The following is a 27,380-nucleotide window of genomic DNA, read 5'->3' as shown; positions in this document are numbered from 1 at the left end:
ATACCCATCAAAGAAAATCGGGTGGTGTGGGGTTTTGTCATGGTGATAACATGTTTCCCTTGCAGTGAAATAGGTTGGGCAAATGCTATTTATATATTGGTCGACCGCAGATCAGTTTGTCTGATCTCCGCAGCGGTGCAGAAAAGTCCTTAAAAGAGACGCTGAAAAGCCGATCATTTATAAGTAAAAGGCTACGTTAGGGCTGAATAAAACTTATGGTGTAGGTTGGCTAGCTGATTAACCATCGTAGCTTTGACACTTTGCAATAAAGTCTGAAAAAGTCTGTACCCAGTGTCAAAGTGAGCTGGAGACATCAGCTGGTAAGAGACATCAGGTCGCTTGTCTGAACCAGTGGTAAAAGCCAATTGTCCGGGGACTTTGGATTTAAGGAATTGAAGGGTTATGTTAAGTTAAATCCCTGTTGAATAACCACCGTAAATTTATTGAAAAGGTTCATCTCTTGCTTTGTAGACAACATACATTTTTGTAAAACATATGTACTGCAAAATCCCAGGTGTAACCGGGTACGTGTCCACTGATAAATATATCGACCCTCTGCTGAACACACGTTACACACGTATTAGTTAATGCTTTTTTTAAAGTGAGTACTGAATTTGAATTGTTTCTTGATTTTGTGTAAAATATTTCATCTTACAATTTTCGTGTTTCATGGAAGTAGTTTAGAATATTTTGAAATCTTAGTGGCCAATTTGATGATTTGCATCAAAATTAGGTTGTTGAACATATATATTTACAGTAAACTAACAACTCAATTTTATGGTAAATGGGAAACATATGATTTCAGCTTCTCTATCTTCAATTTACCATATTCATATAACAATATTTCATTATCACCTACATATGGTGTTCATGTCTTTCAACTGATTCGATACGCAAGACCATGTTATGCGTATAATCAGGGTTTTTTTTTAAATCGAGGTAGACTAACGACAAATAGTTTGATGTTACAATGCATTGTTTCAACAGTCTCGTTTAAAATCAGCATTTCGCAAATTCTGTAAAATGTAGGCAGGGAAAGAGCTGAGAATCAACGGTAAAAGTTAAAAGAGACATCTCATGCTTTAATTACATCAAACCTCCTTAATTTTCTTTGATTGCAATCTTTATTTAATCATCAGATACAGGTTTCTGAACATTTTGTAATGGTATCGTCATAATCGCCAGATGACTGACTACTGGTTGCATCTTTTTTGGCAGTCTTTACAGTCGGTGTTAAATAATCATCGGATCCTCCACTTTTATCACTGACGCTGGTATCGTATCCCTTACTGTGTAGTGATACTGATGTTAAGCTCTTCCTTTCCTCCGCTTCGTCATAGTGAACATCGGCATACAGACGAAAGGATCTTTCGCTGATGGTAAGGTACGAATGGAAATCTGGATTTTGTTCCGCGGTCTCAGACATCTCCTCGCTGTTCTTTGTTTCTAAACGATAGTTAGAATTGATGACACTCTTTATTCATGATACATATTTATCGTTATGATAATTTTACAAATATACAGTATTAATCCGTATTACAAAGTTGTATTTTTAAAATCAAAAACTTTATCTATTTTAAAGATTTATTTTGCGAATGGCATAACTTCAATTCAATCAATTTGGAATTTCATAACTTTTCATATTGTGTCTCTACATATTTATAGAAATATTAGAGTCTTTCTTAGAAACGGGGCGAAATTGCAAGACTTTGTTATGAATAGATACATATTGCGAATGTTCAACAATCTATATGATATCTACTCAGTCACAGATTTAAAAATGTTTTGTTGATTATTACATAATTAATGATTGCTCTTTATCTTATCAGCAAATTTGAATCGGAAGTTGGCGATAAATATGGCATATTTACACTAGCCCAAACACTGAAGAATAGTGTCGCAGATGATGTTGTCATAATACAACAGAATAGGATTATGACGTCATAAAGAGAGAAAAGTTGGTGACTTTTAATGTTATTGATGATATCCGTCATTAATGAGTCTGAAAAGTTTCGAAAATTTTATCGCTGAATTATTCCGTTTGTGAGCCTGCTTCTTTGATTTCGCGGCAATTGACATTTCGTGTACCATACTAGATTTTGCATCTTACTGTTCATTAGTTTATGGTAACAATGACTACAGTGAGTTTATTTCAATAATGCTATCATTTCAGTAACAGCATGACAGCTTGATTAGCCTGCAAATGTTTGGGTGAGGCTTCATTGAAAGAATGGCGTAACGTGGTCATCCAAGCTCACTTTTACTGAAACCACACGCCCAATCAGTGATTGAAATTTGCACGCTCCATCAAGCGAAGTGGCACGCTGTTATTTCAACGATAATAAAAAATATTAGGACACTTACTCGTAGCTGTTTTTGTCCCCCTTTTCGAGTTTCGTCTACAGACAAATACAGTAGAAATGAATACATGTATCTATGCGTTGTTATTACAGCACTAAATAAAAATATAGTGAAAATAAATATATGTATCTATGTATTGCTAAATCTTAATTTCTTGTTGAGTCACCTTCCCGAAAGACAGAACAAAAATTTCAAATTCCTAGAGTCTTTTTAAAAATACATTGACATTTGATGTTTGTCACTTTTACAACTTGTCCTCCATATGAATTGATAATCATCTTAAATTTCTGATGGTTTTTATTAAACCTAAATTTCAGTCATACACACACACAATGAAACAAACACTGATGCACCCGAATTGCGACGTAGTCGATAAGGGCCAAGGTTAAAGTTTTTCAAAAGTATGTCAAACCCCAAAGTCAAGATTACAAACTTAGAAACGAAAACTATTATTACAAAGAAGACACATGTGAAATAGCAAAGCCTTAGCCCAGTCCGTTCAAAAGTTATGACCAAGGTTAAAGTTTCAAAAGCAGGTAATAGGGCAAGGTCATGAGGTAAAAACAAAATTGCTACTTAAAGAAAGGTCTTTTCAAAAGGAATATACATGTGGAATATAAAAGCTATATTACTAAACATTCAAAAGTTGTGGCTTTGGTCTAAATTTTTCAAAAGCAATTCAAACGGTCACGAGGTCAAATTCTTTGATAACCAAAGAAAGGTTATGTCACAAGGAATACATTACACTTGTAACATATGAAAGCTCTATCAGCATCTATTCAAATGTTATGACTAGTGTTAACGTTTTGCAGACAAACAGATGGACAAACCAAAAAATGTGTGCCTCCGAATCTTCAATTGGGGGCATAAAAAGAGAGATAAAAGTTTTACTACAATAGACAGAGATATTGTCACACAACAACTGATATTATAATAGATAATTATCATTACCTTACTACAATAACTATGCAGGAAATGCTCAGCGTAACCACTAAAACCAATGAGGCTGCCAAGGCAATAATAACAACGTTGAACACCGTTAATGGCGCTGCACTATTCTTCAGCACTGGTGTCGTATCTTGAGCATCTAGATAAATAAACAAATCAGTAGACGGATGATATAGTTGTGGTACATGTACGATACTGTCTGAATCATCATAGAGAAACAATCACTCATGGTCGTTATATAGGAATCAGTTTGAAATATTTAATAATGCCATATACAGAATGATTTGCATTGCATATGACTCGATGTAATGAGTGATTATACGACCATCCATCTACAATTGTATGCTGACTGATAAACTGTGGCTGGTTCAAATTGACATTTCTTTTCAATCAAGGATATCACTTGGCATTATGCGTATCGTGTCACTTAGGGTGGTTCAAACTGGGATTGGCATAACATGAGTAAACTTAACACAATATTTAATCTGCATTGCGTTCAGACTACGGTTTTCAGTAAGATTAACTTAAACCACTACGGATTGAAATGGGTTCATGTTATCAATATTTATTCTACTCGAATGTGCTCTGCGACTATATATATCCGAAGTGGTGTAAATCAAATTCCAAAGAACTTTTAGTAAACTTGAAATCACAAAACTTTTCTTAAATCAACATCGAAACGTATGGCTTTTCAACTCTTTACACGACCATTCCTCACGACTAGAATTTTTGACATCATAGACAGTTGCTTTGTTAACAAAAATGGAAAACGCAAATATTCCTATCTAGTGATCAGTCATCCAAAAAATTATTTTGTAAAACACCACTCTGATTCCAGGCACAAGTACACTGAAGTTGAAATTTTTAAAAAAAAAATATGCTAGAGTTCCTCATTGACAATATCTTCATGGTCTCTGGTGATCAGGTCTTCCAAGAGTCGGTTGGAATCCCCCTGGACACGAATTGTACTCCTTTGTTAGCTGACCTGTTTCTATTTTTTCCAATGAAGCAGAATTTATTCAAAAACTTCAACGTGAGAAGAAAAAAATCTCTTGCTGTGGCCTTCAATTCGACATTTAGATATATGGACGATGTATTATCTATTAATGTAAAACTTATACGGTTAACAATTATAATTTTCATTCAGTCGATTCGATATACCCAGTGAACTCGAAATAAACGACACCACAGAGTCGTCCAATTCTGTTTCCTACTTAGATATTTTATTGAAAGTAGATATTAACAACAAATTAATAACTCAATTTTATGACAAAGGGGATGATTTCAACTTCTCCATCGTCAACTTCCCATATTTATGTAGCAATATTCCATTATCACCTGCAAATGGTGTTTACATCTCTCAACTGATTCGATACACAAGAGCTTGTTCTGTGTATGGTCAGTTTTTAAATCAAAGCAGTCTACTGACAAATTTGTTGATGATGCAGGAGTTCCAACAGTCTCGTTTAAAATCAGCATTTCGCAAATTCTATGGTCCTTATAACGATTTAGTTGGAGTCAAATGCTGTCTGACGTGTTTCATGCCGATTGTTAGGGCGTTCTTGGCACACTGATTTTGACTACGGATAACTCTGTTTACCTGGTCAAGATACAGGGATCACGGCAGGTGTGACAGAAATATCTTCTATGAAACATGCCAATCATTAATTTCATTTTAACATAATAATTTACACTGTATCTTATCTAGGTTAAGTTAACCCATTGCAGGTGTTTTGAAGTGGGTGAAATTAGTTAACACATTGTGAATTCTGCGAGTTGCCTGAGCTAATAAACTGGGAAGTGTGAACCCAGTCTTCGAGTCATTGTGTCTCTCGCTTACGACATTTAAATAAATATAGACCGTTATTCATTTAAGAAATAAGTTTCATTTTGAACTATACATGAGGGTCTACACTGCGAAGCTTTACGCCTGAATACAGATGATTACGCGGAATTCAATACACATACGCGTACGATTAACCATAAAAACATTGACCGCTTTGTTTAAGGTATGCCAACTGTGCTACTTCAAAACATTTAATATAACACTATAAATGTTTCGTGCAAGTTAGGGTAAAACCTTTGTCATCCTTGGCTACTCCTCGGTTGACAATGATTTTCTGGGTTAACAATTTCCAACATTGCCCTCACTTACAGGCAATATTCATGCAATAACATCTCGTCAATCGTATCTGAAGCGGATTATTACATCAATATATAGTTATAAGATGGATGTAAGGAAAATAGCAATTTTTATGGCCCTGGAGTCAAAAAAGCTATTTTCTGAAGCCACCGAGGGAAAAGCTTTTATTGATGAGAATGACTATAATCTTTTTTTCGAATTACCCATTCTCTCAATGTTTTATTATTCCGAGACGATGTAAAAAGACTTTATATCAAACATTGTTTTAACATTGGCCGAATTGGCCAGTGTTAAAATAATGTTTGTAAATGTTGTGTAAATAATGTTTTAAAGAAACAGTTTCATGAAATTATAAGGAATACTATTATATCGTTTCAATCAGTTTCCGTGAAAGTTTGATAATGCTGTTTAAGACAAATTGCAAATTATTAATACCGCAAAATACTTATTTTATAATTTTTATTTGTTATTATGATGTATTATTTGAAGAATCAACAATCAAATATAAGATTGAACCTATAATTCTAAAAGGGTGGAATTACCTTAAGACTTTATTTATCATCGAACATTGGTGGAAATACCAAACTTTCCTTAAACCATGATTACAGTTTATCTATCATGACGTCTGCTAATAACGATATGTCATAGGCCTCAGGATGGAACGCTCCGAGCGCCTAGCGAGTATTTTAATTGGTTAAAAATATCAATGAATATTAGATATAGAGTAGTGGTGATTTTGCATTTTCTGGGAAATAAACAGTTTTATTGTATTACTTTTATAAAGAGATAAATCAGTAGACGTGTAATAATGAAGAATATAAACCTGATGATGATGATGATGATGGTGGTGGTGATGCTGCTGAAAGCGATGTTTGTTGTGTAAATGTTTTGTACGTTGAAGTGATGTTGAAGCTAACACATCCTACTGCTGGGTCACAAAGTTCATCCACAGAACAATTACACTTGAAGTAGCAGTTCAAACCATATGTATTGACGGTGCAGTCCTGGGAGCAGTTACACCCATATTTACCGGCTTTGCATGCTGAAATGAGTTGTCAGTTCAATGTAGTTTTCTATTTCTTAGAGCCGTGTTCACACGATTTGTTACATAAATTCTCTCCGCCAATTATTTTGGTAGTACTTTACTTACGTTCACATTTCTCGGGCCCTACTTTGAAATTGGCTCCACATGACAATGGCCTGTGTATGATAATTGGCTTTGTTAAAGTTCATTTTTGTGGAAAATACATGCACATGAATATGTCTCCATATCAAGAGTCCTAAAAGGAAATCTAAATTTGAGATAATGTGAAGAGGTACATGTATGATCATATAGGTACATTGTTAAGTAGATTGATAAAAACTTCTATTCAGGTAAATTCAAAATACAGGAAATAGATCAAACAATTAGATTATGTAACATTTAAACTTCATGATAAATATCTTGCAATCTTTTTTTAACAATATTTAAAATTTGTAGAATAACTGAATTACCAGTTGTTTACGTGACAGTCCCCTTCAGCAGGATGCACAAGTTTAAGGAGAATCGTAATGAAGACGAAACCTGACATGTCGGGTAAACATTCGATGACATTAATATTAAGTACATATATTCTGCAAATTTTTACTTTCAGCTTTTGCTCGATTTTGAACTCTAGAATTGTTTCCGGAATTCACACCAATATTTACAAGCTTCATTTCAATTAGTAATGAATAATTCTGCACACACATTTCATAATTTGCGGAAGTATATCCATTATATTAAATATTGTAAAATATAATCAGACCTTCATCGGACATCGTTAAACCTTAATTGATTCTACTCGACCTAGTATATTACAAAAGCATAATTAATCATTAATTAAAGAATCCGCCTGATAGATAAAACAAAAAAACTGGCTGTAATAACAGTCCATGACTCATTGCAGTGATAACAGACACAAGCAACGTTTACCAATTTATTCATATAACAGCAATGACACATTCGGGATATACTGAAATGGACAATATCGGTCGCATGTGAAAATTTTGTGGGGTAACTGGGGAGTCGCCCAGTGAGCCAGTTTAACTTAACTTGTAAGGGGTACACTGGGGGGACCGAGTAAAACATTCAGTGTCCAGACCTGAACGGACGCCAGCGTTCTAAGGAGGTAAGCGAAACCCGCCCTTCTCACCCTGTCTCCTGCAGTGCTACCTGGTATGTACATTATCATGTTGGACATAAGCCCCAAACATGCATCAGACTGTAGCATCCCCTCACTGAAGTGAGATGGATGTAGGCCCAACCGTCCCCGGTGGTGGCCCCACTATTAGTACTGTAAATTGCCCCCTGCTTTAGAAGCAGGTGGGGGAAACAACCAGGTCTTGGAGCAGAAACAGTCATCACATACCATTACCGACTCCCCAGTCTCTCCCCCCCCCCCTTAAAGATGCGACAGTCTAATTAATTAGACTCAAATACACTGTATCAACAATTTGCCTTAAAATTAAAAATTCCCCCTTAACATTTAAAAAAGTTGTTATTAAGGCACTTCATCTCGAATGGCAATGCAGTCACACTTGGTGTGGTCCAGGCTTTACCATTTACTTTATCCAGGTAACCTGTTGGGAGTCTTCGTCTGTTGCGAAACCTATGAAAGAGAAGGAAACAGCAGAACCAAAAGGAAAGAACATGTATATACAAATTAAAATTGGGTGAGGGTGGGTGGGTGCTTCGGTTGGAAAAAGTGTAATGAATGGGTTCGATCACAGGGAGTACCGAGTGTGACGTAGTGCATACAAATTAACTTGTACCATCTAGCCGCGAAAGTCACGTAGACCCGACCTACAGGGTGTATCAAAATTAATACGGACTATTTGATATAAACTCAAATAATCTCGATTAATTAAAGAATCCGCCTGATAGATAAAACAAAAAAACTGGCTGTAATAACAGTCCATGACTCATTGCAGTGAATAACAGACATAAGCAACGTTTACCAATTTATTCATATAACAGCAATGACACATTCGGGATATACTGAAATGGACAATATCGGCCGCATGTGAAAATGGGGAGTCGCCCAGTGAGCCAGTTTAACTTAACTTGTAAGGGGTACACTGGGGGGACCGAGTAAAACATTCAGTGCCCAGACCTGAACGGACGCCAGCGTTCTAAGGAGGTAAGCGAGACCCGCCCTTCTCACCCTGTCTCCTGCAGTGCTACCTGGTATGTACATTATCATGTTGGACATAAGTCCCAAACATGCATCAGACTGTAGCATCCCCTCACTGAAGTGAGATGGATGTGGGCCCAACTGTCCCCGGTGGTGGCCCGACTATTAGTTTACTTGTTTTAACTTTTACGACTTTTAGTACTGTAAATTGCCCCCTGCTTTAGAAGCAGGTGGGGGAAACAACCAGGTTTTGGAACAGAAACAGTCATCACATACCATTACCGACTCCCCAGTTCGGCCACAGACATTGGAACAATGTCCCCCACGAAAAAACAATTGGCAAACAGCAACAAGCACGAAATGATAAATTACTTGTGCGGCAGGTAAGAAAAACCTTGACATTTGAAGAAGAAAAAAATTCCTTGATATTGTTGAGAAATAATTGATTTCCCAGGACCAACATACAGATGAGTGCCATCTGTTCGGAACAACTCAATCTCAGTAGCCTTGATGACATGGTTGTGTCCAATGTACAAACCTCTAACCTGGTTAGCCATGAATTTTTATCATGCAACTATGGTCAACATGCCTATATCTTCTAGGTACTGAAAACGTGTCGTAGGAGTGCCATCCGCATGAAAAGAGCAATATATAAGTAATGGGAGGGGGGCTATAAATATGCCTTAATTGGTAGTGTTGGGCAGATAATTTGACAAACTAGGGGTTTGCCGGTTTGGTTGGTCTTGGACCTAGGTGAAAATACCAACACTTGACCTAGCTGGTTTTGAGAAACTTGTGGAATCGACGATGACAAAAATTACTGACTGCGCAAACCGTAAAAATGCCAATGAAAAGACTGCTGAAAAAATAAAACATGATGAAAAAAAAAGGCGAGCGACATACTGCTGTTAAAGCACGAAAGATTTTAACAAATAATTGGTAAGATATAGGAATTCTTGATATATTGAGACACCTATAAACCGCTTGACACCTTCTAGGGATGAGAGAAATTTGATTGGTTGTTATGTACATCAACCAGAATTCGCTGTGAATTTTGCCCCAAGACATAGCAGGGTTGGAGGCCTTACGGAGTCGGAATTGCTCGTCATACTTTTGCCAATTTTGTGAACGATTAGCTGCAAGCCTTATATCTCGCATGTACTTAAGCATTTCTTGGGCCGTTTGACTATGTTGAAGTACAATGCTCATGTAAATCATGAAGGCTGATGTCGACTTTTCTATGCTCAAAAAGGAGTTAAGTTTGCGCTTGACTACGCATAGCTTGCCATTGACAAGTTGTAAATCCCCGTGGGACTCAAATTGCTCCAATTCCGTAGCCGATTTGAGTAGGACAGACAGATCAATAAATCCCCCCCCCTCCCATATTTTTTGCTTGAGTTTAAGTGGGACATGACTGCCGATATCATCGCATGTAGATGTAATTTGACAAGGTAAAGCCAAGGGTAAATATGCCGTTTGGTCCAACAAAAAATTGCAAGACTCACCCGGGTTATCCGGTGTATTATCGATTGGGAATCGAGGGACCTCCTCAGGGGGCTTTGGCTGCCCATCTGCAGGGGCTAGTCGATCCGTCCAAGGTGTGGCCGTGTGATTTGGACTTCGTTCCCAGAGTTGAGCTGTTTTCCGACGATTACGTTTCATCCCGACCCCCCTGGCCGTGGATCTCTGAGTCGCTGCTCGTTTTTTAGGTGGCATTCCTAATGCAGGAAAAAATTGTCAAAAACCTATGTGTAGGGAATAAATCCAAAAAAGGGGAGAAAAAACTCGGCCACGTGCTTGGTTTCCGCCTCAAATACAAGAGCCACATTGCTGCTTCGGTTGGAAAAAGTGTAATGAATCGGTTCGATCACAGGGAGTACCGAGTGTGACGTAGTGCATGCAAATTAACTTGTACCATCTAGCCGCTAAAGTCACGTAGACCCAACCTATAGGGTGTATCAAAATTAATACGGACTATTTGATATAAACTCAAATAATCTCGATTGTTTGTATTGTTACATAGAACACATATATCCACCATTATCCTCCAATTTTTACAAATCGAATATGAATAACAAGCCATGGTGTATGTTGTACTTTGTCACCACCGTGACTTTTATTATGGCTGATAAGACAAAAAGTGTTTTTCATGTTACGCCAAAGATAACATCAAACAAATCTTTTGTCTTAGAATGATATGATACATGTACACAAGTGGAGATGAGATGGAATATCACTTTAATTTTCCTTCATAGATACATGTATGTACCTAGATTCTTCAAATATTGGAATTATCAAAAACTGTACTAAAGTTACGTGTACAAGATTTCTGAGATTTGTTTTTGAGAGGCAAACTCAATCATGTTTTTATTGTATGGACTTCTAATCATGTATTCCAATCAAAAGCAACATCCTCCTATGAAACGTAATGCAGCATACAGACATGCAGACATGCATGTATTCATGATTTTGGGTTTTTAAATAACCACTTTCTCTTTGTTCGCGGCACAACTAGACACGAAATTCCTCTTTTTCAGGACATGACGCAGTATGTCGCTATCACCATATGCTTGACTTTGGTCTGTTGATACTTGTAGTCGGTGATTTAGGATTAGTTTCCTTTTCCCATTTGGTATATATTACTTTTTGACCTTCGTCCTCGTGAAATAGGTTGATCAAACATTCTGGTTCTATCCCGACATTCAACTCTTCGACTTTAGATTTTGACTGCATGAAGGGACATCACACCCCTCGTCATTTTCATTTACCATTGATGATCTGGTTCTTAGAGATAAGATGTTGTAGCTTCCTCGTTCCGAATGGTCGTACGTGTTTTCTTCATTGCTATGGCGTAGGCTATTGCTGAATATACTCGAATCTGTATAGTTGTAGGAAGCATATTCAGGATCATCTTCAGTTCTTCTTGTTTCAGCCATGTGCAAGTTATTTACCAGTTTTTCTGGAGAGAGAAAAGATACGATCATATAGAATTTCAAACAGGACAAATTATTCTTTTGTTTTTGTTTCGATGTTTTCTACCACACTCAACAATTTTTACAGTTATATGGTGGCGCCCAGTTTTTATTGGTGGAAGAGAGAACCCAAATACAATGTACCTGGGAAGAGAACACCGACCTTCCGAAATTAAACTGGGAAACTTTCTCACTTACCGGCGCGAGCGGGACAAATTATTCAATGTGTAATAAAATCAAATATTCTGTGTTACTGTACATGTATGAAACAAAAGTAAATTAACATTGACGGTGGACATAGTATAAATCGAGATAAATCAGTTTGAATTCATGGTTTCATTTCTGTATGTCTATGAGTGTTACGTTATTTACAATGTTCATGTCACTATGTCTTTACTTCACTAAGTGTATAAACCGGTCACGGTAGCTCAGTGGTTATGTTTTTCGTCAAAAGTTCGGCATTTAGAAGTGATAATCACAAGTCTTTGAGATATAACCATAGAAATGGAGGTCCCGTGTGAAAGAATCCTCACTGCAACGTCCTTGAGCATTAAACATCCATCTACATGTGTGGTACTTCACCTACAGCCGGTGACGTTTCATGAGAGAGAGAGAGAGAGAGAGAGAGAGAGAGAGAGAGAGAGAGAGAGAGAGAGAGAGAGAGAGAGAGAGAGAGAGAGAGAGAGAATTTGATGTATTACACATTGACTCTATTTATCTTATATACTGATAAGACATTGATTTTCTTGCCAAATATTTCCGGGGGTTGTTTTTGCTTTTTGATTCTTGCTATTGTTTTGTTGTACAAGTATTCCTTTTAATTTGTACCAGATAAAACCTCACACAAGTGCGGGAAATCACACTTAAATGATATTTGCCTTTTCAAAAGATGAATTCTTCAAAACCATGCTTCAGTTGTAGACACATTTGATATCTCAGTCAATGGATCGGATGAATATGAGTTACTGTACCTATACTAGATTCCTAAATTTCATAAAAACCCTTACAAATAAAGATACATTGCTGGATCCAGTAAATGTTCTATAAAGGCCCTGTCTTTGCTCCTCACGAAAACATTAACAGCTGTGAAGGAGAAACCTCAAAAGTATTGTGCGACTACATATACCAGAAGTGGTGTAAATCAAATGTGGATTCTAAAAACTTCTGAAGAATGTTTAGTGAATTTGAAATCGCAAAACTTTTCCCAAAATAAGTAAATCAAAAGGTATGACTTTTCAACACTTTACACTACCATTCCTCACGATTAATTAAAGACTAGACGTTTTGACATTATAAACAGTTGCTTCTTCAAAATAATGGAAAACGGAAATATTCGAATCTAGTATTCAACCATCCAAAAAATTCCTTTGTTAAACACCATTCTGATTCCTCGCACAAGTACTCTGAAGTTGAAATACAAAATATGCTGGAGTTCCTAATTGACAATAATCATCTTCGTGGTCTTTGGTGCTCAGGTCTTCCAAAAGTCTGTTGGAATCAACATGGGCACGAATTATGCTCCTTTGTTAGCTGACTTGTTTTTATATTCCTATGAAGCAGACTTTATTAAAACACTTTTACATGAGAAGAAAAAATATATCTTGCTGTGGCCTTGAATTTGACATTTATATATATCGACGATGTATTATCTATCAACAATGATAATTTTCATTTATATGTCGATTCGATATATCCCTGTGAACTCATCCACTTCTGCTTCATACTTAGATATTTTATTGGAAATTTATATTAACGGCAAACTAACAACTCCACTTGACAAATGACAAACGGGACGATTTCAACTTCTCCATCGTCAACTTCCCATATTTATGTGGCAATATTCCATTATCACCTACATATGGTGTTTATATCTCTTAATTGATTTCATACGCAAGAGCTTGTTCGGCGTGTGATCAGTTTTTAAATGGAGACAGGCTACTGATAAACAGGTTGATGATGCAGGGGTTTCAACAGTTTCGTTTAAAGTCAGTATTTCGCAAATTCTATGGTATACATGTATTATCCTTAGACGAATTTGATTTTACTTTGTAAGCACTCTGTTTTCCCCAATAATAGCTCTAGCAAGTTCATTCGGATTTCAAACATTTCGGTTGAGCACAACTCAAGAGACATAATTTGTCGAAATGCGCATCTGGTGCATCAAAATTGGTACCGTATAAGTTTTACATATACCATTTAATTTGCCAATACAACCTATCATTCGGTCAAATACTGTCTGACATGTTTCATACCGATTGTTAAGCCGTTCTTTGCACATTGATTTTGACTACGGATAACTCCGTTTACCTGATAAAAATATAGGGCTCACGGCGAGTGTGACCGGTCGACAGGGGATGCTTACTCCTCCTAGGCACCTAATCCCACCTCTGATGTGTCCAGAAGTCCGTGTTTACCCAACTCCATTTTGTATTGCTTATAGGAGTTATGAGATTGATCACTGTTCGTTATCTTCATCTCTCATAGAAGAGTTTGTATCATAAGAATGCAAAACCGGGTCACCTAAGATAGGAACACAATTTGTAAATACTGAAAACCCGATATTTAAAAACTACATGAATATTGTTAACGAGAAACACGGGAATGGCATTTAACAAAGTAATTTTTGGATGACTCATCAAAAGATATTATTGTTTCTGAGGTCTATTTTTACTGAAGAAATGGTGATAAATCCATTGTAATTTTTATTTAAAGACGGAACTATTTACAGTGAACAAGTAACACGAGGTAAAAAGCTCTTTAACCGACTATATAAGCATAAAACATATAGCGCAAATGATAATTATATATATACATATGCATGCCCAGTCATAAAACAGACAAATCATTAAACAAAAACACATATATGTATATTGACACCACACGTCATATAAACAAAAACACATATATACAGAAGAAGCAGGAGTGAGAAGGAGGTAAAAGTATAGGTGTAAAAAGGTGTAAAGTGTTGAGAAGCATGATTTCATGGTGTTGATATCGAGGGGGGGGGTGTTATTTCAAATTTATTAAATGTTCTTTGGAATATTTGAGAATTTACAGTTGATTCAACCCACTTCTTGAATGCATGTCGTGGCACAATGCGTCTAAAGTTTCTCCATGACAGCAGTTTATATTTTAGGAAGATTAAAGATAGGATATTTGTAGAACATTTGTCGGATCCAGGAATGTATCTTTGTCAGGGCTTTTGTGAATTTTTAAAAAAAAATCCTATATAGACCTGGTAGGTCAAATTCATTCAGACCCTTGAATGCGATATTACAGGTGTTTTAAACTGAACATGTGATTTCGAAGAATTTCATCTTTTAAAAAAGAATAGTTAGTATATGTTTGATTAAAAAATATAGAATTAAAGTCAACTTCTTTTAAATTACAGTTGTAATAATGACCCTTACAGACGATGCAATATTGTTTCAACTTTTGTCAGCTGGAACCAGTCCTCATATAACCTATTTCATCATATTCCTCATGTAACCTATTTCATCATATTCCTCATGTAACCTATTTCATCATGTTCCTCATGTAACCTATTTCATAATTTCTGGTTTAGTAAACAGAGACGGATACATGTATATAGTAGACATTTTTAACCTGACTAATATTTGTATTTTCTATCCATTCTGACAGAGTGTTCAGTTCCCCCATCTAGATTTAGTTCATCTGGTATAATTTTTGACAGAATTCATAATAGAGATTAAATTATGTCTGCAATTGACAAATCGGTGCTCTGAATTTCGAACCTTTTAAAATGAGTGATTTCAGATTGAAGGTTTCAACTATATTTACATCCCTAATGGCATGTCCAGCTTGACTATAGTTAAAAGTATAAAAAGAATATGTAGGAAATTTTTGAATAAGATCGTCTATATCTAAGTACTGTAAAGCGTGTTTGTAATTTTAAAAATGGATGCAATAGTACAGGTATACTTGTGGGTAATGCAGGGTGTTGACCTGAACTTGGAATACAAGTCTGAACTTTATTATGACCAACAATGTTGCTTATTTTGATAGCATATATGATCACTGTTCGTTATCTTCACCTTGCATTCCTTTGTTAATTAGGTTAAGTTTAAGGGACGGGCGGTGTGTTTCGAATTACCATTCGGTGGCATGCAAGGTGAAGATAACGAACAGTGATCAATCTCATAACTCGTACAAGCAATGCAAAATAGATAGTTGGGCAAACACGGACCCCTGGACACACCAGAGGTGGGATCAGGTGCCTAGGAGCAGTAAGCATCCCCTGTTGACCGGTCACACCCGCCGTGAGCCCCATATCCTGATCAGGTAAACGGAGTTATCCGAGAGTTTGGCAAACAAGGACCCCTGGACACACCAGAGGTGGAACCAGGTGCCTAGGAGGAATAAGCATACCCTGTCGATCGGTCACACCCGCCGTGAGCACGACGATGTCCATGACTACGTTTAGTTTACGTAAATTCTCATCACATTCACATTATTTCTATGTGGACTTTTAAGATTTCCCACATTTTTTATATTATAATTGTGCCCATATGTAAATAGCGACTAGTGTCTCAATCGAGTGATAATCTCATTGGGGTTATTTAAAGATGGGTTTTTAGTATGATAGTTGTTTTCTAGAATTCTGACCCTCATAGATAAGATGATTTGAAAGCATATTAAATCCTAAATTAATTCTACACAGATTGGGTGGATTTTGAAAAAGTACTCTAAATCAAATTTTACTCACTGTATTCACGTTGGTATACTCTTTTGTTCAATCTGAAAATGTTTTAGAAAGAAATAAAATTTGAGGCATGTGTAGAAATAACAATTTTAAATGAACCAGATTATAGTGTTGTGTAATACCGTATCAGGATAGCAGCACAGACTATGCTGAAGAAAACTACAGTTGCCGAAGACACCAGCAGCGACAGCGGAAATTTGTTCAGACGATTGTTTTTATGAGAATCCTGAATCGATCTCACAGGAGAACTTCCTGGAAGGTCGGAGGAATCTGAAAGCATATCTCACAGAAAGCCACAAGAGTTATGGAAATGCATGTATGTGAATATCTGCTAAACGTTATTTCACAAAAATATTAGATTTAATTTGCAGTAATTCCACATTTAGTAATTGAACTTATACATATACAACAACTGCCTTTCAAGAGATGAAATTCTTCAAAACCGTGTTTCAGTTTTAGACACATTCAATATCCCAGCCAATGGGTCGGATGAATATGAGTTACCGTACGTATTCTGGATTCCTAAACTTCATAAAAACCCTTACAACGATACATTGCCGGATCCAGTAAGTATTCTACCTACCCTCTATCTTTGCTCCTTACGAAAATATTAACATTTGTGAAGGAGAAACTTCAAACGTATACGTACTGTGACACTATATATTCCAGAAGTGGTATAAATCAAAATGTGGATTCTAAAATGTTCTAAATAACTTTTAGTAAATTTGAAATCGCAAAACCTCTCTTAAATCAACATCAAAACGTATGATTGTTCAATACTTTACACGACCATTCCTCACGATAAACTAGAGACTAGACTTTATGACATCATAGATAGTTGCTTCAATAAGAATTGAAAAAGGAAATATTCATATCTAGTGATCAGTCATCGACAAAATTACTCTAATTCCACGCACAAGTACTCCGAAGTTGAAACATATGCTGGGGTTCCTCATTGACAATGTCTTTGTAGTCTTTTGTGATAAGGTATTCCAACAGTCTGTTGGAATTCCCTTGGGCACGTATTATGTTCCTTTGTTACCTGACCTGTTTTCATATTCTTATGAAGCAGAGTTAAAGCTGACATGAATTAATAAATACGTACACCTTTCTCATCTTATCCGCCATATTTCTCTCAGGTAGCCTAATTTACTCTACCCGTATATACCCTAAATGTTATTGTCACACCTGAGTGATTTTTCTAGGTGGACTCGACCAGTGCACCTCTCTGATAGTAAAATATAGGGAATGAAAAACAAATAAAATCACATTTCAAAACATTATGCTTTGCTCAAAATTACAAAATATTTATTGTATACCAATACAACATTCTGAAAGTTTAGATAATTTTGACAAAAATGCAAATAGGAGTTTTTCTTGCATACTTGCAAATGCATGCAAGTATTTGCAATTTCTTATGAAATAAATGCGGAAAATCATTTGCTAATTACATACTGATAGAATGGAATAAGCAAAGAGCATAAAATCTATTATTCATATCAATTGCAAAATACAGATCCATGCCATATGCATAATATGTAATGCACATGGCATATTCACCCAAAAAAAAACCGTATCAAATATGGACGTCTACTCAACAGGTATCGGAGATGTGCACTTACCGAAAATATTAGATTCTCTTTATAATGATGAATCCACGAAACAAAATGATAAACTCCATTTTGATCTCGTTAGAACTTTACAACACGTTGTCGTTCCATTATAAAGACTGCGACACACTTCACCCGTGCCAAACAGGGTGTTTTCAATCAGGGGAGATGTCAGAGTCGAAATTTGTTTTCCTGTATTGAATGCTTGTCTGGTCGAGGTTTTGCAGTTTATAGAAATCGGAAATCTAATGATATACACCTAGCATCTGGTTGGATATATTGAGTGCACAATTCAAAATTTATTGATGATCATATACAAACTTGGATATACAAATAAGGGAATAATGATAGAAATATACACCTGTGTGAAAATGCGGGTATTGCATTTGCAATCAATAATAAACAATTGATTACACAAAGACACATATAAAAGGAAATATATAAACGAAAATATAATTTTATTGTCTCTTTGGTGACCATATACTTATTTACGGTCTATATATGTCCATATTCATTGATTTAACAGGAGAGAGAGAGAGAGAGAGAGAGAGAGAGAGAGAGAGAGAGAGAGAGAGAGAGTCTTACTTGTACGTACAATATATCATTTCACAGAAGGAAAGAAAATCGATTACTGATATAAATGTAAGCTTACAAGCATTAAAAATTTCCAGCTATTTAAAAATTTGTGAATTACAATATATTGGAAACTTACAGGAGTTGATGCTTATAATTGAATTCATTACAATATTTAAAATAATAGTTTTGTTTGCCAAACTATCTATTTTGTATTGCTTGTAGGAGTTATGAGATTAATCACTGTTCGTTGTCTTCACCTTGCTTTGAACTGCGCATGTAGAAAATACTGACTTTGTATGTTAGAATAACGGAAAGAAGTAAATTGTCAAAAACGTGGGGGAAAGCAGACCAGCCTCCCTGCCCACCCAACCCCCTGTATACGTGCCTAAAACAACATATTCATTCGTGTTAAAAGAAATGGGCATACCTGCATTTCATTAAATTCCAAAGGAAATCGAATTTATGTGTTCCCCTATTAATTATTTTGTATGTAAGATTCGTTCCCGACTTTACAATCATGCATATGCTTTCAGTAAGAGCAGAAATGAAATCATTTTGAAATACATCTAGTTTGAATGTAAATATGGGGTTCCTTCTTTTAATTTCATCAGACCCATTAGAATCCCCTCCCCAAACTATGCAGCTTTGTTTTTATTGATATCTAAATCGGTATATGAATCCGGATATAAATTATATCATGTTTTTTCGTGATCATATAGATATTGATACTAATAATGAAAAAAGAAAATGTTTATTATCTTGTCTTTTGCATATCTTACTAATGCATTACAGTATATTGACACTATCATATCAAATAAAACCTCGACACGAATTTTACTGATTTATGAATACTAACATCTTATATATATCGAATACATTTGAATTTGAAATTTCGACGTACAGAGGTATGTATATTTTCAGTATATATCCATTGCGCCAGATCTACGAAATGAAAATATTTATGAATAAATTACACTCAAGCCTGAAAGTAATCATTATGGCATGTTATAGAAACGTTAAAACACACATATGATATAGTCCTGCAATGCATGCATGCGATTTTTCTGAAGACATGTATTTATGTATTCGTGAATGAAGTTCCTACGTTTAAAAAATTCTTGGTCTTTATGCATTTTGTTTTGTGATTTTAGTTTACCATTCCTTACACTGCATAAATGAAGGAAAACTTGGTAAAGGGTGCAATTCTACACCATACAATCAGTATACATGCATATGTTGCAAAGCAAAATGTACATGTAATAACCAGACATGTATTGTCATTTTTCATGTTGGAAGGGATACAACAGGAAGAAATAAATTGGAAAAATGGATTCTTCAAAATTTCTTGCCTTTCGAAATAAGAGTTTAAAAAGATGAACGAAAACAGTAATAAAAAAAAAAACCAAGATGTTTGGTCCGATGTTCAGTCCTAATGTGGGTGTGAAGGGTTAACGAGTCTTTTACTTTGACTGCCTCAATAATTTCCCCCTACACTTCATTTTCTTCAATCGTTGGGGGTGGGATGGGGTGGTTAGAGTCCTCTACTATGAGTACCTCATAATATCTTCATTTTCTTAATTGGTGGTGGTGTGTGTCTTCTACTATTATATCAGAACGTTTAAGCTGGGGTCAAGTGGGGGGAGGGGTTGTCACCCAATATATCTTTTATTTGCATTACAAAATAACAAATAATGGATATTGTTATTAAAGGTGGGGGATAGTCACTCTTGTCCCCTCACCTTGATTCTATGTGTTTGATAGCGACGCATAATATGATAAACTCAATTATTGCATTTTGCATTAGTATAATTAATTTGCGTCGAGTTCAACGCAGAATGCAATAATGCAAAATAGCATAGATATATAAAAAATCTATTGAATGCCAAATTAGCATAAAATGAAGTAATTGAAAATAACATTATCTAAAGATATGTTTAATCTTTAATTATTGTGTGCTTTAAATGAATAAAATAAATCTGTATTATCTATCAATGAGAACAATATTGAGTTACGGTTCTATTTTATTGAATTAACGATATAATTTGTCTTGATAAAAGCGTGATTATTACAAGATCACCGGTTGAAACCTCTCTCTCTCTCTCTCTCTCTCTCTCTCTCTCTCTCTCATCCCATGCACTCGTACAGTGTTATATATGCAAATTATATATGCATAAACAATTTATGTACCTAAATAATTTCCTGATTTATAAATCTGCAATACTCTGACCAGTAAGCCATGTGATATAAAGATTCATGCACAATACAGGGTAAATATTATACTCTCATACTTCCCCTGATCGAAGATAGCTGATCGGCACGAGCTAAGTGTGTCGCAGTCCGTACAATGGGCAATGACATTTACTGTACAAATACAAATGAAGTTTATCGTTTTGTTTCATGGATTATGCAAATAAAGGGAGTTTTACTACTACTTTGAGTATTTTCGACAAGTGTACACGTACATCTGCGATCCTTTACATATGTTACGAGTAGACCCAGGTAAATAATCGTCCGCATTCGATGCATTTTCATGGCGAGCATACATGTCGCGTGCATAAGTAAAGTAGTATTTATGTATTTGCTTTTTTCTTGAAGTGTGAATGATATAAATTTTATACCCTTTGCTTATTCCATTTTATCAATAGATGATAGATGAAATATTTCTCCGACTTTTTTGTATAGTTTTGACATATTTACTGCAAATGTACGAACATTCACGTAAAGAAAAGGCATTCTATATTTATTTATCCAAACCTCTAGAATAATTTACTACTATGCGATATGCTTATTATAAATTTTAGCACTGCGTGGTGTTCCAAAACTTGATTTCATTTCGTTTTGATGTCCTATAAATTAGTATCGGAGATGTACGTGTTACCTGTCGAAGCTACCCACACAGGTAAATCGAAGACACTGATATGAAGTGAAGCGTAGATACTCATCCCCTTATATACCATGCGAACCCCGATACATATAACAATAGAATATCCAAATAATATGGCGGATTAGCAAAGAAATTTGGCGGACTTATAGAATTATATTATACTACTCAAAATTTGATAAGGATCACTAGGTTATAATTGTGTAATTTACCACTAACATAACAAAAGACATAAATTTGACTCAGAAATGTGTTTACTCAGGTTATGAATGAAAATTCATGAACGGCATACACTTTGATCGATAAGGAATGCTTGAAATCTGATAACAACACCAGAACGCATTTCATTACAAAAAGGTAACAGCAACCCAGAGAAAGAATTACAGAGTTTTTGGGGATAGTCCATCATTACACTTAGTCGATGAAGTGCCAATACCGGCCTCCCCTTGCATCAATGACGGCTTGAAAACGTCGAGACATGGTGTCAATAAGCACCCGGATGTTTCCAATGGGAAGGTTGTTCCACTCTTCCACGAGGGCGTTTCTGAGCTCTTCCAAAGTCGTGGGTTGTGCTCTACGGTGTGAAAGGGTAACCTGCAGCATCCATCAGGATGGACTCAGGGCCAACAGCACCAGCGTAGGGTCTGACGTAAACATCGAGGATCTCATCCCGGTACCGCACCCCCGGCATTGTTCCTCTCTCCGTGACATGAAGATCTGTTCTTCCATCCCTGCTGATTCCACTCCAGACCATGATGGAACCACCACCATAACAGTCATGTTCACTGATGTTGGTATCATGGAAACGTTCACGTTGTCGTCGCCACACTCGGTGCCTCCTGTCTGTAAAGTCCAAACAATACCCGGACTCATCTGTGAACAGAACTTGAACCCAATCGTTCTGTGTCCAAGTGACATGATCTTCAGCCCAGTCCAATCGCTCCCGCAGGTGTCGAACAGTCAGAGGGACTCGAACAGGTGCCCTTCTCGAGTTGAGACCTGCATTGTGAAGCTGATTCCGTATCGTCTGAGTGGAGACATTCATCCCCGAGGCGTTCAGGAGATCGTTACGTACGCTGGTTGCTGTCCCGAAGGGATGGCGTCGTGCCTGAAGAACCACCAAATGGTCTTGGCGTTGGGTTGTCGACCTCTGACGACCACCCCATGTCGGTGTGCTGCTGTACCAAAACTTTGCTGTCGGTTCCAGGCCATATTTACAACGCTCTGACTGACGTTCAGTGCATTTGCAACGTCATGTTGTGAATAGCCAGCGTCAGGCATTCCAATACATCTGCCCAGTTGTTCTATCGTCAGGCGACGCCTTACACGTTGAGGGAGCATTGTGTTGATAAACGTAGTGTAAACACTCAAGTGAGTTTAAAATTTTATAAAGAATCAGACACCGATGCCTGAGTGAAAATCATGCAATGGTAGCAAAAGCATAAACTGTGATGAGCAACGCATTTCCCATGGCATGAAATGCACGTGCGAGTTTGTTGAAGACGTTTTTTATTTCGCTTGGACACAATATTGCCAGTTATGCAGTTATTAAATTTCTAAACAGAAAAATATCTATGATCCTTATCAAATTTTGAGTAGTATATATTTATTAATTCATGTCAGCTTTAATTCAAAAATTTCTAGATGAGGACAAAACAACCATTTTCATTCGAATGTCGATTTGATATATCTCTGTGAACTCGAGATGAAAAACTCCATGAGTCTTCCACATCTGCTTCATACTTGGATAGCTATTAGTGGTAAACTAAAAATCGAGGAAATCTACTGACAAACAAATTGATGGTGCAGGGGTTTCAACAGTCTCGTTTAAAGTCAGCTTTTCGCAAATTTTATGGTCGTTATAACGATGCAGTTGGCCAATACAAGCTTTCATTCGGTCAAATGCTGCCTCACTTGTTTCATACCGATTGTTGGGCTGTTCTTGGCACAGTGATTTTGACTACGGATCACTCCGTTTACCTGAGCAAGAGATAGGGCTCACGGTGGGTGTGACCGGTCGACAGGGGATGCTTACTCCTCCTAGACACCTGATCCCGTCTGTGGTGTGTCCAAGAGTCCTTGTTTCCTTAACTCGCTATTTTTTGTATTGCTTATAGGAGTTACGGAATTGAATACTGTTCGTTATCCCCACCTTTGATAATGTATATGTTGCCACGAAATCGGTAAAACGTAACAAAATTATTATATCATCTATTAACTTACAAAATCAATTTTAATAATTCATAGAATACTTTTGAAAAAGAAAATATCGGTATCTAGTGGTTTTGGTCTCCAAATCAGGTTGCTCAACGAGGGTTTTACTTCAAGTTTTGTATATTTAGAGAAAATATAATCACCATTCTAATTGTAACTAATAGGATAATGTGCTCATAGGGAAATCTGCCTGTTGTATAAGTCATGGGGATACATGTTGTATAACTCACAGCGAAAATCTATCCGTTATATAACGCATGGAAAATCTACCTGTTATATAACGCATTGAAAAGGTACCCGTTTTATAACGCATGGGAAATCTACCCGTTATATAACGCAAGAGAAATCTACCCGTTATATAACACATGAGAAATCTACCTGTTATATAACGTGTGGGAAATCTACCCGTTATAGAACGTATGGGAGATCTACCCGTTGTATAACGCTTGGGAAATATACCCGTTATATAACGCATGGAAAATCTACCTGTTACATAACGCATGGGAAATCTACCCGTTATATCACGCATGGAAAATCTACCTGTTATATAACGCATCGGAAAGCTACCCGTTATATAACGCATGGGAAATCTACCCGTTATATCACTCATGGGAAATCTGCCTGTTATATCACTCATGGGAAATGTATCTGTTATATCACTCATAGGAAAGCTACCCGTTATATAACACATGGGAAATCTACCTGTTACATAGCACATGGGGAAATATGTTGTCTAACTCTGGAAATCTATTGTATAGCTCATAGGGAAATCAATATGTTGTTCAACTAATATAAAATATTACCCGTTTCATAACTCTGTTATATAAATGTTTATAGAGAAATTTACCTGTAGTATATGAGGAAACATTGGTGTTGCTAGTGCATCCTGTTGCGGGATCACAAATCTCATCAGCAGAACAGTTACATGTGGAGTAACAGCCTACACCAAATGTATTGTTAGCACAGAGTAGAGAGCAGTTACAACCATATCTACCAGCCTCGCAAGCTGGAAAGAAGAAATATATCTATACCTTTCCTCAAAAGAGGTACCTTATTAGATTTGATATAAAACCTTTTAACTGCGCGGCAATCTAGTACGCTTCTCTGATGGAGTCATGTTTTTAAAATTTAGGATTGCATTTACCTTCACATTTTCCAGATTCCAACAATCTGGAATTTTCTCCACATGGGTTAGACCTGGAATGAAAATAGCTACATTTGCCGTAATGTATAAAGATACAATTTATGTAAACGCGGTTATATCTAACCCTTTTTATCATTACATGTAAGTCATAGATACTTATATTTTCTTGTGCTTGTTATAGATATCGAGTTAACGTTATATGTACTTTTAGCTATTCTTGATATTTCTGCTAGACTTGCAACTGATTTGATTGATAATGTTAAAATTTTATCATCGTCTACCTCAGGAGAAGGTCTATGTATGCTCTGCCTACTTCTACACAATAAAATACATGTATGGTCAAAATGAACATGGAACTTTTGAGTTTTTGTGGTTTTTCTAGTTGTCTTTATGTCTCTCTCTCTCTCTCTCTCTCTCTCTCTCTCTCTCTCTCTCTCTCTCCCTCGCCGTAAGCGCAAATTGAATTTCATTTACCATTCAATTCAATTCGCTAATATGCCAGGTGTTGATAATGTCGATAAAATTAACCGATTTAGAATTCCTTGAAAACCAACAAAATATTCCTGGCACATCTGTATATTACAAAACCACAGAAAATCGGCACTTGAAAGACTTGCAGAAGACGTAAATTACTCCTTAAATTCTCGCTTCTTATTTTCTATCCGTTACAATTGTATGAACTGCCACACCTCCCAAGCATATATGTAACATATGACAAATGTACATTGTAATGTAAAACTCAAACTCACCTACAAACTTATGAAAGTAAATAAAGGCCATGCAACATACAGCACAGTATGAATTGATACAATTAAATATGTGCAGTATACATTTGAAGTTGATAGAAGAATAATCTCCAGCTGTCATAAATAGCATGGTTACTTACCCGTTTATGTTACATCCTGCTGTAGAATTATATACCGGAATCGCGGTCAAAATAACACATACGATTAAATTACATGTATACATAACTATTGTTTCTATATGTCAAACATTATATGTAATGTTCACTGTTCGTTATCTTCACCTTGCATGTAAGCTATAGCAAGATCTCGAAAGGTTTTACATCCAAATGTGCATGTTTATATTCAAATTCAATTTGGTTTCATCATAGATATTGTACTCTTAGCATTATGCAATTTAATTGCAATTTTCCGGAATTTCCTGCATCAACAACATTCAGAAATAAAACCAAACTTAATAATGATGTGAGTATTTTAACGGGAAGTTTATATATCAGCCTGCACACATCCATTACAATACGAAGATAGATGTATATCACTTTCATCATTTAAAACTGCTTTAAAAATTATATTGCTTACAATCTAGTAAACTTTTTGATTCTGGTAAACGCAAAGGAAACATTTTGTATTGTCAACATAAAAACAATGCAAGCAATCTAAATGCAGATCATACAGATCACTTCTTAGGAGATAATTCCATTTGTTGTCACCATACTGAAAATGCTTGTCAATTTTTCTTCAAATGTCCTGAGTTTACTCATAATAGATTTAATCTAATCTCATCTATCAATGACATGCAACTTGCTGTTCCTTTATCTATATGGTGAAAATGTCTACGTTTTAAAGAGATTGTCTTTTGTTTTAAATTTTTGAAGAGTATATCTTGGATACTAAAAGGTTCTTATAAGTGTCTTATTACATACAGTTGAATACAGAAAAACTTAACAATTCTATCGCTCTAAATAAATTTATTCAACAGAAACAAACAAATATCGAATATAAATAATAAGTAAGCAAATAATTATGCAAAATAAAATAAAATGACTATTTGAAAATAGAAAAAGAAATAGCACACGTCTGCTTCTGCAATTCTGATAGTCACATGTACTCAGCCGGGGATGACAATTGTCCAGTTTACACCCTGCGACAACTTCGTCATGTCACAGACACGAATCACTGTTTAAAAGCTGCACTGGTGTCTCCACAACAAGAGAATGTGTGGTTCACGGTAATGTCTGTCATTTGAACCGTAGCGGTTCTGACATTTCTAGAAATTCTGGTTCTCAAAATACATCGAACACTGCCTCAGAGCGACTGCAATATTCAAACCTCTAACGACGACGGTTTCGAACTCCGGCATATTACGTTCATGAGTGGACATGGGAACGAAGTTTCCGTACGAATTTAAAACAGGCACTGCAATGACCATCAAAAGCAATGTCTTAGCAATTCACCTTCAAAACTTGCATTACCTTTTACAACACTCTCTTATATCTACCTTTGGAAGCTGTGACAACCCTCCAGGAAACTTAACTACATGCGCTATCCGCAATGATACAGTTTTCGGGGGGGGGGGGGGGGGGTTCGTGGTACACATAATGTACTTCCATCAATGAAAAAATACTCCGTTTATCCGATGAAAACATAGTGCTCACAGCGGAAGTGGGCGATCAACAGGGGATGTTTACTCCTCCTAGGCACCCATCTCTGGTATATCCAGGGGTCCGTGCTAGCCCAACTCTCTATTTTGTATTGCTTATAGGAGTTATGAGGTTGATAACTATTCGTTATCTTCACCTTCCTAATTTATTCAGTTCAGTTTACCTGATCAAGATAGAGAGCTCATGGCGGGTGTGACCGGTCAACAGGGAATGCTTACTTCTACTAGACGCCTTATCCCACCTCTGGGA

General features: G+C 36.2%; 2 protein-coding genes across 6 annotated transcripts; both read right to left on the bottom strand.

Annotated features, from left to right (window-relative positions):
• Positions 1 to 1,105: 1,105 nt before the first annotated feature.
• Positions 1,106 to 7,865, bottom strand: LOC130054198 (uncharacterized). 2 transcript variants are annotated; one of them, XM_056163090.1, is made up of 6 exons: positions 6,947 to 7,865; positions 6,603 to 6,652; positions 6,276 to 6,494; positions 3,313 to 3,448; positions 2,365 to 2,399; positions 1,106 to 1,446 (listed from the first exon to the last, which is right to left on the bottom strand). In XM_056163090.1, the coding sequence occupies exons 1-6, from the start codon at positions 7,021 to 7,023 to the stop codon at positions 1,136 to 1,138; spliced, it is 828 nt and encodes a 275-aa protein (XP_056019065.1). In that variant the 5' UTR covers positions 7,024 to 7,865; the 3' UTR covers positions 1,106 to 1,135. The 2 variants fall into 2 exon arrangements, with proteins under 2 accessions (XP_056019065.1, XP_056019458.1); XM_056163483.1 differs by lacking the exon at positions 6,276 to 6,494.
• Positions 7,866 to 7,876: 11 nt separating this feature from the next.
• Positions 7,877 to 25,891, bottom strand: LOC125653181 (uncharacterized). 4 transcript variants are annotated; one of them, XM_056158140.1, is made up of 6 exons: positions 25,614 to 25,891; positions 24,728 to 24,780; positions 24,431 to 24,589; positions 16,425 to 16,572; positions 16,306 to 16,337; positions 7,877 to 11,566 (listed from the first exon to the last, which is right to left on the bottom strand). In XM_056158140.1, exon 6 carries the CDS (start codon positions 10,321 to 10,323, stop codon positions 9,382 to 9,384), a length of 942 nt encoding a protein of 313 aa, XP_056014115.1. In that variant the 5' UTR covers positions 10,324 to 11,566; positions 16,306 to 16,337; positions 16,425 to 16,572; positions 24,431 to 24,589; positions 24,728 to 24,780; positions 25,614 to 25,891; the 3' UTR covers positions 7,877 to 9,381. The 4 variants fall into 4 exon arrangements, with proteins under 4 accessions (XP_056014115.1, XP_056013726.1, XP_056014498.1 ...); XM_056158945.1 differs by having other exon boundaries at positions 10,695 to 11,566; positions 25,614 to 25,880; XM_056157751.1 differs by lacking the exons at positions 24,431 to 24,589; positions 24,728 to 24,780; positions 25,614 to 25,891 and having other exon boundaries at positions 16,425 to 24,424.
• Positions 25,892 to 27,380: the final 1,489 nt, after the last annotated feature.

Source organism: Ostrea edulis, chromosome 1, assembly GCF_947568905.1.
Source record: "Ostrea edulis chromosome 1, xbOstEdul1.1, whole genome shotgun sequence".
NCBI classification, from domain to species: Eukaryota; Metazoa; Mollusca; class Bivalvia; order Ostreida; family Ostreidae; genus Ostrea; species Ostrea edulis.
Note: the sequence above shows the minus strand (reverse complement) of the source record. Positions and strands in the feature narration are given on the sequence as shown.

Excerpts from the sequence above, each read along its gene's own strand:
- LOC125653181 (XM_056158140.1), bottom strand. The coding sequence starts at position 10,323 with ATGCCACCTAAAAAACGAGCAGCGACTCAGAGATCCACGGCCAGGGGG.
- LOC130054198 (XM_056163090.1), bottom strand. The coding sequence starts at position 7,023 with ATGTCAGGTTTCGTCTTCATTACGATTCTCCTTAAACTTGTGCATCCT. Across the intron at positions 3,449-6,275 it reads ATCATCATCATCATCATCAG|ATGCTCAAGATACGACACCA; the intron begins GTTTATATTCTT and ends TTATTTATCTAG. Across the intron at positions 1,447-2,364 it reads GGGGACAAAAACAGCTACGA|AAACAAAGAACAGCGAGGAG; the intron begins GTAAGTGTCCTA and ends ACTATCGTTTAG.